Here is a 12021-nt window from a genome sequence, read left to right as displayed (position 1 = left end):
CACAAAAATTTACAGCCTCAGAAACCCTCTACGGGGTCGCTGTGAGTTGGCACTAACTCAATGGCACTTAACAACAAGAACAACACACCTCTCTTGAGTTCCAACAACCAAAGTTTCAACTTTATATCTATGTATCTGATTAATCTGTCCTGTTCCCTCCACTAGACTGCAAACTACATGAGGCCAAGATTGTGCTCATGGTTCCTCTTCCCACAAAATATAATGCATCAGCAGTATCGTGTATCAAATATAATTGATCAGATGAAGGGCATGAAGTAATTCCTCTTCAAGAATTCCCTTTTTCTGTGTTTGGCACTATCAACCACCCAGTTATGCAAGATAGAAACTGAGAAATTATTCTCCACATTTTCTTTCTCATCCCCTAGATGCAATTTCTCACTTTGTTCACTTTCTTTGTAACCTCTCCCTTCTTCCTCTTTCTCACTCTTTTGCCTTTACCCCTCTTTTCTCCTCCCCATCCTCTCCCACTATTGCATTAATTTTTTCAGAAAGTTTCATACTCATTATGTTCAAAAAACACTTCTTCCTAGTAGCACTGTGCTAAACACCTCTAGATATTACTGTGTATATATATACTTTGCTTTAGGTGAAGTTCCAGAGATGAAAGTATCATTCCAGAAATAAAGTCAATAATTTGTGCAGTTACACTGGTGGTTTCATTACTTAGGCAGATCCAGATCACACATCCCCAAAGATAACTCCTCAGTTACTCCCTTTGTTTTCAATCTTTGAAAGTAGACATGTTTTCATGTTCTGTTAAGGGTTGTTTTGTTTGTTTGTGTATTTTGGTTTTTTTTACAGCATCTTGGCATTCTGGCTGCTTCTAGTTGAATATCTTTTTTTATTAAGACTTCTGTGTTCCCAATGACTGAAAACTCATTTTTCTGTCATTTTTTCTCACATAAAAAACATCAACTGAAAGATTTGGATAGTTCCTGTTGGTATTAGTTTGAGTTAAAACTTACCTTCCCTACTTTCTAAAATAAAGGGGCTGCTATTACTTATTAGCTTTTACAGTGTCAAGTCTCAAAGTACATATTTATTACAAAGTATTTAATAATTCTACCAGAGTGGGGTTCAAACCCATGTGGACATATGTCCATTGGATCTTAAGTTTAACGCCTTAACCACTTGGCCATCCTGGTACAGGCCAGGATGAAGATCAAAGACACAACCTTCGGTATGGATTGCATCTCAATGTAATGAAAACAAAAATCCTCACCACTGGACCAATAAACAACATTCTTATCAATGGAGAAAAGATTGAAGTTGTCAAGGACTTCATTCTTCTTGAATCAACTATCAACACTCATGGAAGCAGCAGTCAAGAAATCAGATGATTGCATTAGGCAAATCTGCTGTACAAGAACTTTCTAAAGTTTTGAAGAGCAAAGATGTCAGCTTGAGGACTAAGGTGCACCTGACCCAAGCCATGGTATTTTCAATAACTTCACATGCATGCAAAAGCTGGACAGTGAATAAGGAAGACCATAGAAGAATTGATGCTTTTCAGTTAGGGTGTTGGAGGAGAGTATTGAAAGTACCATGGACTGCCAAAAGAACCAGCAGATCTGTGTTGGAAGAAGTGCAGCCAGAGTGCTCCTTGGAAGCCAAGATGGCCAAACTTCGTCTCTCCTACTTCAGACGTATTGTCAGGAGGGAGCAGTCGCTGGAGAAGGATATCATGTTTGGTAAGGTGGAGGGTCAGAGAAAAAGAGGAAGACCCCCAGCAAGATGGATTGGCAAAGTGACAGTGTCAGTGGGATCAAATGTGGCAACAATTGTGAGGTTGGCCCAGGACCAGGCAGTATTTCGTTCTGTTATACATAGAGTCTCTATGAGTCAGTACAGACTCGATGCCACCTAACAACAACATTTAATAATTCTAAGCTAAAGTTGCAAGATAGCACAGTATTGTTAGGGGATTCTGACTTGGTGAGATACTTCTTTTCTCAAACTCTGCTGTAAGGATGAGAGTTTTTAAAAGTCAAGAAAGCTTTAAATCTGATTCCTTTCTTTTGTTCCTTTTGCCAGAAGTGTGGTTTCAGAACAACCAAACCCAGACTTGTCCCCTTCCTACACATGAAGTTTTCTCAATGACAGCCCCAGGCATGCATAGTTGAGAGAACAGAGCAATGGATATTAAACTTTCCTCTCAGTCCGTTCAACTCATCATCTCTAGGCAGACCCAGACTTGCTCTAGAAAGTAAACAGGAGACTTAATTTGGTGTGGCACTGTAGAATAAGCACTGGACTGCTAACACAAGGTTAGCAGTTCAAACCCATCAGCCGCTCACTGGAAATCCTATACAAGGTCGCTATGAGTCATAACTGACTTGGTTACACTTGACAGCAATGGTCCTGCATGAAATCCTAAATGGTGATTTAACCCAAATTCAACATGTTGCTGTTGTTAAGTGCTATCAAGTCAGTTCTGACTCATAGTGACCCTGCATAGGGTTTCCAAGGAGGTATTTGAACCTCTGACCTTGCAGTTAGCAGTCAGTGCTGATCCTACAGCACTACACCAGGACTCCATGTAAGACCACAGTCCTTGAAATAATAAGCTCTGCCTGAATTATCTATATTGACTCCCTACACATCCTGGGTGGCACAAGTGGTTTAACCGGCTCACCTACTATCCTATTCGGTGCCACTTTGAGTCCTCATGAGGCCTCTCAAAAGAAAGGCAGGCCTGGGCATCTACTTCTGAGAAATTAGTCACTGAAAACCTGATGGTGCACAGTTGTACTCTGACATGCCTCAGAATCATCTCTGCAGCAACTGGGTTTTTTTGTTTTGTTTTTACTAAACCATAAATCTGTGCAGTGATAAAAGTGCACAACCTTCCTTTTCTTTGTTGGGCTAGATGAACATCTCAGGAAAATTCACTCTGCTCATTCTGAGAGCAGGCATCTGAAATGTACAAAGCTGCCAGCTGAGGCACTGTAGCAAGGCTAAAGTTTGAGGCTCTGGGTCCTCTCTGCCTGCATTTTACAAGTTGTATCCATGACATGAATGCGTAATGTGCAAGGAAGCTCACAGAAATACGTTTCATAAAAGCTTCGTCTTTTCCATCATATACAGGCTTCTCAGTGATTTCATCTCTCTGACGATCCCACCATCTCATCTTGTTCATAATTATGCCCCTGCCGTGATCAATAAGTTCTCTGCAAACAGTTTACATCAAGAACCTTAGGAGAGTCTGCATTTGTCTTCGATGCAATGGAACACAGTAGCCACTGCTCTGTCCCTTCCTTGCCCCTCTCCCCACCCTGAAACGACCTTGACACCATGATTGGAGCCAGGTTCTAGTGCTTGTCATGTGACCCATGTTTCAGCCACTGTAAGTTGTCATCGCTGTCCGAGTCTCCACCTTTTCTGCTAGTTACATAAGAGGCCACATAAATGTCTGCTCCCTAGTGCAAGCTTTTATTAAACAGACACAGTGCAAGGGGCCAAGTGGGCAAGAGGTCCACCTGGAACCACGTCCCCTGGGAGACTGTGCAGCCCAGTCCAGGCCTTGGCTTTTGCAATGCCTCAGCACTCCGCATGTGTTTGCAGCCTTAAATACCCGAGGACTACATGTTATGTTTTCAGCCCAAAGGAGCAAAAGAGAAGCAGCCCTTTCAAAATAAGAATTCCCCTGCTGTTTGTCTCATTTTGGAACACAATAAGAACAGACCGAGGACATGACTCTTGGCTGTCAATGCTTCCTACCCTGCTTCCACAGAACCTGCCATGTGCCAGAAGAAAAAAAAAGAGAGAGACGCTCAAGTTAAACAAGGATTTAATGAATAGTCAAAATAATTGTTTAGCTTGGATATCAGGCCTTAGGTAAATACATGATTGCCTGGGACCACAGGCCAGTAAAAGCTGTGCAACAGGACACCGCTAGCTCTGTTCTTGGGACATCAATCTGAAGGCCCCTGCTCCTCCAGGGCCTCTTGTGACTGAATTACTTCTCTCTGCCCACCAGCATATTGAAGCAATTTAGTATCAAAAGGGATTCATCAAGTCAAGGAGGATAGAGACCTTTCTGTATTAGAAGCATGTACTTAACACATTAGATAAATTGTTGCTACATAACAACCTCAGTTAACCAAGATGTTCACTATAGGCAACTGGCTAGTTTTTTATATAACTTTCCGCCGTAGGAAATTTTCTAAAATGCATTGTTAGCCCACTTAGAATTGTCCTGCCTTACTAAATATAGTAATGAAGTATTTTTAGCATGGTTTCATCTTTTCTTAAAACAGTCTACTATGCCTATGTTGGTTATCTAGTGCTGCTATAACAGAAATACGAGTGGGTGGTTTTAACAAGCACATTTATTTTCTCACAGTTTAGGAGGATAAAAGCTGTTGGCTTGAGGGAAACGTTTTCTCTCTCTGTTGGGTCTGAGGGAAGGTCTTCATCTCTTTCAGCTCCTCTCCTGGGTAATCTTCATGTCCCTTAACATCTTTGTCCCCGATCTCTGTTTCCTTTTGTTTGCTTGTTTAATCTCTTTTATATCTCAAATAAGATTGATTTAAGACACATCTTACACTAATCCTGCCTCATTAACATAGCAAAACAATGCTTCCCTAGTGGGAAGATAACTACAGGCGTAAAGTTAGGATTTACAGCATTACTTATGACAGACCAGGATCACACATTCCCAAAGAAAACTCCTCGCTTATTCCCTTTCTTCTCAATCTTTGTAAGTAGACATGTTTTTCCTGTTCTTTTAAGGTTTTTTTTCTCAGCATTTTGGCATTCCTGTTTTTTCTTGTTCAATATCTTTCTTTTTATTATGACTGCTGTGTTCCGGATGACTGAAAACTCACTTTTCTCTCATTTTCCCTCTGGAAAAACCGCCAACTGATAAATGTGGTGGTGGTAAAAGGGGGCACAATTTATTCAATAATAATGCTTTAGGGCATTTCCTTGTTATGAATGATCAGCTTCTAAGACTATACATGTGTCAGTATAAGGATTAGCACCAAATCTTTCAAGGCTGCCTGTAAAGTTTACTGTTGTTACTTCGTTGTGTTTGTTTGTTTCTTTCGTTCTTTAAGCATCTTTTGTATCATTGTTACTTGTGTTTTTCCCCAAATTAGAAGGCACCATGAACATTCTCTTTCATTGAAAGTTGGAGCCCATTAATTGCTAGGTAATTTCAGTTCTTCTGATGTTTTAAAAAATAATTGCTTTCCATTTATTATTTAAAATTAATAGATACCATGTTGATCTAGAGCAGGATTTGCTTGTCTTTCTGGGGCAGGCCAAGTCTACTGCGCTGCTATTTGAATAAACATCAGCAATCAGATTGAACCTCAGAATCCGAAGGGGGCAGATTCCCCTGGTGTTCAGTTTCCAGGAAGCCTGATGAATATATATTTGAGTTGTTGCAAATAGCAACCAAAGAATGTGTTACCCACTGCTGTCGAGTCGGTTCTGACTATGTAGTGACCCCGTAGAACAGAATGGAGCTACAGAAAAAGTTCATGCTTAATTGTTTATGCTGATAATATAGGAGAGTGGTTGAAGTTTGGAGTTAGAGCTGAGTTTGAGCACCTGCTCTGTGAGTTTGGATCAGTTACATAATGTCCACTGACTTCAGTTTCCTCGTTTATAAAATGCTGGAATAATAATAGCAACTTCTTGAGTTGTTATGTAAATGATGATATGAGCATGTAAAATTAAGTCCAGTATAAGGATCTGATAGATGTTACCTACCATGTTGTTCCAAGGAGCTCTGGTAGCGTAGTGGTTACAAGCCAGACTGCTAACCTCATGGTCAACAGTTCAAAACTACCAGCCATTCTGTGAGAGAATGATGATGCTTTCTGCTCCTGTAAAGATTTACAGCCTTGGAAATCCTACACAGGGTCACTATGAGTCAGAACCGACTCCATGGCACACCACCACAACCAACATGTTGTTCCACCACCCATGTGTCAATTTGTCCTATTATGATGACTTGTGTGTTGCTGTAATGCTTGGAGCTATGCCATCAGTATTTCAAATATCAGTAGCGTCGCCCATGGTAGACAGGCTTCAAGTGGCGTTTCCAGACTAAAGAAGACTAGGGAGAATGATCAGGAGATCTCACTGTCAAAAATTAGCTAATTAGAAATCAATGGATCACAAAGAATACAGTGCTAGAAGATGAGCTCTTAGGTTAGAAGACATTTAAAATGCGAAGTGTAGATGATGCAGGACTAGGCCAAGGTTTTCAGGAGAAAGTTGATGCTTTCTGCTCCTGCAAAGGTTGATAGCCTTGGCAATCCTGTGCAAGGTTACTATGAGTTGGAACCAACTCCACAGCACATAACCACCACCGCCACCGCCACCGCCACCGGGCAGAACTTTGGTTTGTTCTGTGGAGAATGGAATCTTCATGAGTCTAAGCCTATTTGACATTTGTTGTTGTTGTTAAGTGTCATCAAATCAGTTCTGCCTCAGACACCCTGTATAGGGTTTCCAAGGAATGGCTGGTGGGTTTGAATCACCACCCTTTCAGTTAGTAGTCTAGTGCTGATCCTACAGCTCTACACCAAAACTCCAACTCAACAGTAACTAACAACAACCATGTTGTCATTTTCACACACCTTGTACTTTCCTCCCCACAATACTTTGAGGAATATAAAACATCAATGATCATGCCCTATTACAGATAAGAAAGTGAAACCTAAAAGCATTTGTTGATTGGTGCAGAGTCACCCAATATAGCAACACTCTGAGCCTCTCAGTAAGAGAATACTAATTCCTCATTCATCCCCTCTCCTTCACCCACCCTACCATGTGCCTCCACACAGTTGCCCTAAATCTAAAATCTGAAAGGATTATGGTTCTCCTTTTCCTTAGACTCTCATCTGAACAAAGGGAATAAATCCTTTAAGAGGCTTTCAAATCTATATTGATTTTATTTAGAAGATTTCTGGAGACACGGTACTCTCAGAACTACAAAGTTAGGAGGAACTCTTTGGTAGTACTAAATGAAATTATTTCAAATGATGAGCCAGAAACCCCTGGGAGAATCCCAATGGATTATAGCAACAGGGTAACAAATCCACCAGACCAGCCAGCTTTGTCTGTAGAGCAAATGAATAGGTCTCATCCATGCACAATTCTTCAAATGTATGTCAGCCTTATACTGACGTTCATAAAATACAAATCCACTTAGAAGCAGCACTGAATTTGTTTCTTCATTTTAGCATGCTGACTTTTCTCAATGAAAATGCTATCTGAAGTACAGCTTCTATCATGAGAGTCTATGATGTTTTTCCTTCCCATCAGGTTAACAGATCTGCATCCTCCATATAGTTAACAACCACTGGTATTGAGGAGAGAGCTCTGCCTATGAAGTTTGGCAGTTATAGTTAAGGATTGACTCGTTGTCTTCTTGTAAATTCTGACTACTAGTGACACTAGGTATGTCGGAGTAGAACTGTGCTCCATCACACTTTCAATACAAGTAGATCGTCAGGTCTTTCTTCTGAGGTGCCTCTGGGTGGCTTGAATCTCCCACTTTACAATGAACTGTCTAGCACATTTACTCTTTGTACCATGCAGAGCCTCCTGATCCTAGCTTTAGCCCTGCTATTTGTAAGTTTACAACATCATAAACTCAGACATTTTAATTGAGAGTCAGTCGATATTTACTAGGTGACTTTAAGGGGTCTGGTCCTTTATCTGGGGTTCTTGTGGGAAAAGCCCTCCTCACCAGGCTGTTGTGAAGATCCAAAGACACAAACAGGAAAGTAAATAACCTGTGATGTTTGTGAAAGTGCTTTGCAAACTTTCATTGCTGTTGTTGTTAGAGGTCATCAAGTTGGCTCTGACTCATAGCAACCCTGTGCACAACAGAAGGAAACACTGCCCGGTGCTGCATCAATCTCACAATCGCTACACTTGAGACCATTGTTGCTGTCACTATGTCAATCCATCTTGTTGGGGGTCTTCCTCTTTTTCACTGACCCTCTACTTTACCAAGTATGACGTCCTTCTCCAGTGAGTGGTCCTTCCTGGTAAACATGTCCAAAGAATGAGAGACAAATCTCATTATCCTTGCTTCTAAATAGCATTCCGGTTGTACTTCTTTCAAGGCAGACTGTTTGTTCTCTGGCACTCCATGACACTTTTAGCAACCTTCTTCAACACCATAACTCAAATGCATGAGTCCTTCATGGTCTTCCTTATTCATTGTCCAACTTCCACATGCATATGAGACTATTTAAAATGCCATGAATTGGGTCAGGTGCACCTTAGTCCTCAAACTGACATATGTGCTCTTGAACAATTCCAAGAGGTCTTGTGCAAACTTTTTAGTGCATTATAAACATAATGTTCAAGGTAATTACTTTGAATTACTTTGAAAGGGAGAAGAATTATTCAATTCTTCCCATTGCTTCCCACCAACTATTGGCCTCCACTCTCACAAACTTAACAAATTTTCATTGCATTCTGTTCTTTGGTGTTAGATTATATTCATGAAAATGTTTTATGTAGTTTTCCATCTCTTCCCTTCTCTTCTCATTTTGCTTCATTGCTTTTATTCTATAAATTGTCACATTATTTATTATCAATATGGCAATACAATATCAGAATACAAGAAGCATTAAATAAGAAAATTCAAAACTTTGAATTTCTGAGTGAGTAGAAGAGGAAAGACTGTTCATTCTCTTCACTCCCAGTCGATGGAGCCAGGGCCACCTCAGTCTGGGAAACAGGATTTATGAGATTGGATCCATTACTCCTCAATTTGAAAGATTCCCTAATTTAGTTATTCCAGAACTATATTGAGTGTAGTGTGGTTTAGTGTTGGAGTCCTAACCACAAGGTCAGCAGTTTAACCCCAGCAGATCTCCTCAGTAGAAATATGAGCTTCTCTGTTTCTGTAAGATTTGTTGTTAGGTACTGTCCAGTTGATTCTGACTAATAGCCACCCACACACAACTGAATGAAACACTGTTTCGCCCTGCACACCCTCACAATTGTTATTGTTGAGTCCATTGCTGCTGCCACTGTGCCAATCCACCTCGTTGAGCACCTTCCTCTTTTTCACTTTACCAAACATAATGTCCCTCCACTTTACCAAACATAATGTCCTTCACAGGGACGCTCTGTAGGGTTGCTGTGAGTTGGAATCAATTTGATGACAGTGGATTTGGTTTTGAAATGCATTTCTATACCTCCCCAATTCTGTAACCATAGTAAGTATAATACTTGGTGATGGGTCTTTATATGTGCTCTTGTTGACAAGGACATTCACTAAATCCCATATGATGCACAAAGAACCATCAGAAAATGCAAGAAAGAAAGAAAGGAAGGAAGGAAGGAAGGAAGGAAGGAAGGAAGGAAGGAAGGAAGGAAGGAAGAAAGGAAGAAAGGAAGGAAGGAAGGAAGGAAGGAAGGAAGGAAGGAAGGAAGAAAGAAAGAAAGAAAGAAAGAAAGAAAGAAAAGAAAAAAAGCATAGTATCCACAGTCCTTCTTTTGTAAGTGCTTAGGGGAAAGTGAAACCAGTAAAAATTGCTAGGCATTGAGGGCTAGTTCAGATGCTTGAACACTGACTCTGTGAAGTGGGTCTTAGCTTCACTTTATAGATGAGGCCACTGAGGTTCAGAGAAATAAATTCCACCAGATCACGCAGGTAACAAGTGTCTGAGTCAAGTTTACACACACATACATACAACCAGACCAGTTACCATGGATTCAAATTCCTATTCATGGTGATTGTTTCAGAGTAGAACTGTGGTCCATAGTATTCTCAATAATTATGACCTTTTAGAAGTAGATCAGCTGACTTTTCTTTCCAAGTTACCTCTGGGTGGATTTGAACTACCAACCTTTCAGTTAGTAGTTGAGCTCTTAACCATTTGTGCCACCCATGATGTTTTTGGATTTGCAAAGGTCTACTTTATTCCAAAGTCCTTGCTTTTTTCACTCTATTGTGTTATCTCCTTGGCTAGGAAGGTAGGACACAGACATTAAATGAGATCTAGCTATGAGTCAGAACCAACTTGATGGCACTTAACAACAAAACAGACATAAATAAGTCACAGAAACTCTATAGATTATTCCATGTACAAAGGTGACTAAGTTTCTGAAGTACCTGGGACTTTATCTGCAGAAGAAAGAGAGAGACACATTCTCAATAGATTCTAAAGCAGACCAAGGATACAACCTGGGGATCAAGAAAGATAGGTACCAATCAAAAACTAACTAAGCTGGAACCAAGAGAAATGACGTTGTAAGTGATTTAAATTTTCTAAAAAATCTAAGAAAGCAGAGACAATGATGTGGAGAGATGGAGCATCTGGGGACTTTGGATTCAGGGAAGGAGAGGGGCTGTGTACTGACAGCTGGGGGGCAGGCTTGCAGGGTGTACCTGTTTGATGATACATGGAGGGGATTGTAATCATTGCAATGAAACAAACTTCGATAGGATGAATGTAAAGCTGGTGTTCTCCCATGTAAACTATCACATGATTCACAATAAAAACTTGACCAAAAAAAAATGTATAAGAAAACTCTACAAGAAGCTCTGATGGCTCAAGGATTGAGCACTGAGCTGTTAACCAAAGAGCGGTGGTGGTGGTGGTGGTGGTGGTGGTGGACCATCTGAACGCACATGTCACTCTGTGGGAGACAAGACCTGACAATCTGCTCCGTGTAAAGATTACAACCTAGAAAACCCTCTGGGGCAATTCTACTCTATCATACAAGGTCACTATGAGTTGGAACTACCTTCTGGCACACAACAAGAGTATAGTCTCAACACATCATTTGTCTTTCAAGATTAAACTGCTTTGTGATCCTGGGAAGTATTTTAAAAAACAAACAAACTATGGAAACTAGAAGTTGCCAAAATTTTCACAGACCTATTTTTCAAGCATATATAAGCAAGACCTCTACTTAACTTGCTACAGCATTGCCAAGTTCACTACACTCAGCTTTTACTAAATATCCCTTCCCATGTGGCATGCTTTTAAACAAGGTGGGTGAATGGAAATCATTTTTCTCCTGACATCTGGTGTTGGTTCCATTAGCATAACTGGTTAAGAGGATTTACAGAAGAAAAGTGAATACACTTGGCAATGTTTTCAAACAACATTTGTTTGGATTTTCTGTTTTTTAGGAGATGTACGACTAAGGGGTCAGACAGGGGTTCCTGCTGAACGCCGTGGCTCCTACCCATTCATTGACTTCCGCCTACTAAACAGTGAGTAATCAAGTGTACCTGGAAAGGAACAGACGTTTTCCAAAAAAAAAAAAAAAATCTTATTTCCTTCTGAACTTCAAACCCCTCTGAGGCCTGCTTTCCTTCCTCCATCTCTATCCTCCCAACTGGCCCCTAACCCTTTGTCTCTCAATTTCCTCGAGAGTGAAGTAATTCTGGCCCTGCCCAATGTCTCAGAGCCTGACAGAAAGTCGAATGAGATCATGTCAACCTTGAAAATGCAAATCTTAGAAAGGGTCAAACCATATACAGACAGATATTATCCAGAACATTCTCTCACCTTTGACAAGGACTACACTAGATGGGATTCTATTTTATTTTCAAAATTGCATAAGAAAACCTATTCCCTTGGCAACTCATCCATTATCAAATTCTTACCACTTTGTCTCATCCAAATCCCTGAGGTCTACTCTTGAATTCCTGGTAAAACTCTTCACCATGCCTGAATCTGCAGTCTATGCTTACTGTTTCCCTCATGATGACTAGCTCAGAAGTTCATGGTTTGGTCTTTTCTCCTCCATATGTTATTACTAATTGCCATCAAGTCACTTCTGACTCATAGCAACCCTGTATAAGGTTTTCAAGGAGTAACTGGTGAGTTTGAACTGCCGACCTTACAGTTCAAACCAACCTTGCAGTCCAGTGCATTATTCTACAGCACCACGCCAGGATCATTTGGACTTTTGCTTGACCTTTGGCTCATTATTCTCTCTATGCACATAAGGAACTTGGGTAGCATTGTGGATTAAGTGTTGGACTGCTAATCTCAAGGT

At 40.5% G+C, this 12021-nt stretch overlaps 1 protein-coding gene across 1 annotated transcript in view; it reads left to right on the top strand.

Annotated features, from left to right (window-relative positions):
- PDE7B (phosphodiesterase 7B) overlaps nt 1-12021 on the top strand; it is a 209931-nt gene that overhangs the window by 101040 nt on the left and 96870 nt on the right. Inside the window, exon 2 of the mRNA XM_006834716.1 lies at nt 11147-11230. Within this exon, the coding sequence (XP_006834779.1) occupies nt 11147-11230 (84 nt within the window). The remainder of the gene's footprint in view (nt 1-11146; nt 11231-12021) is intronic.

This window comes from Chrysochloris asiatica, unplaced genomic scaffold (assembly GCF_000296735.1).
Source record: "Chrysochloris asiatica unplaced genomic scaffold, ChrAsi1.0 scaffold00013, whole genome shotgun sequence".
Taxonomy (NCBI): Eukaryota; Metazoa; Chordata; class Mammalia; order Afrosoricida; family Chrysochloridae; genus Chrysochloris; species Chrysochloris asiatica.
This window is presented reverse-complemented; position numbering and strand designations above follow the sequence as displayed.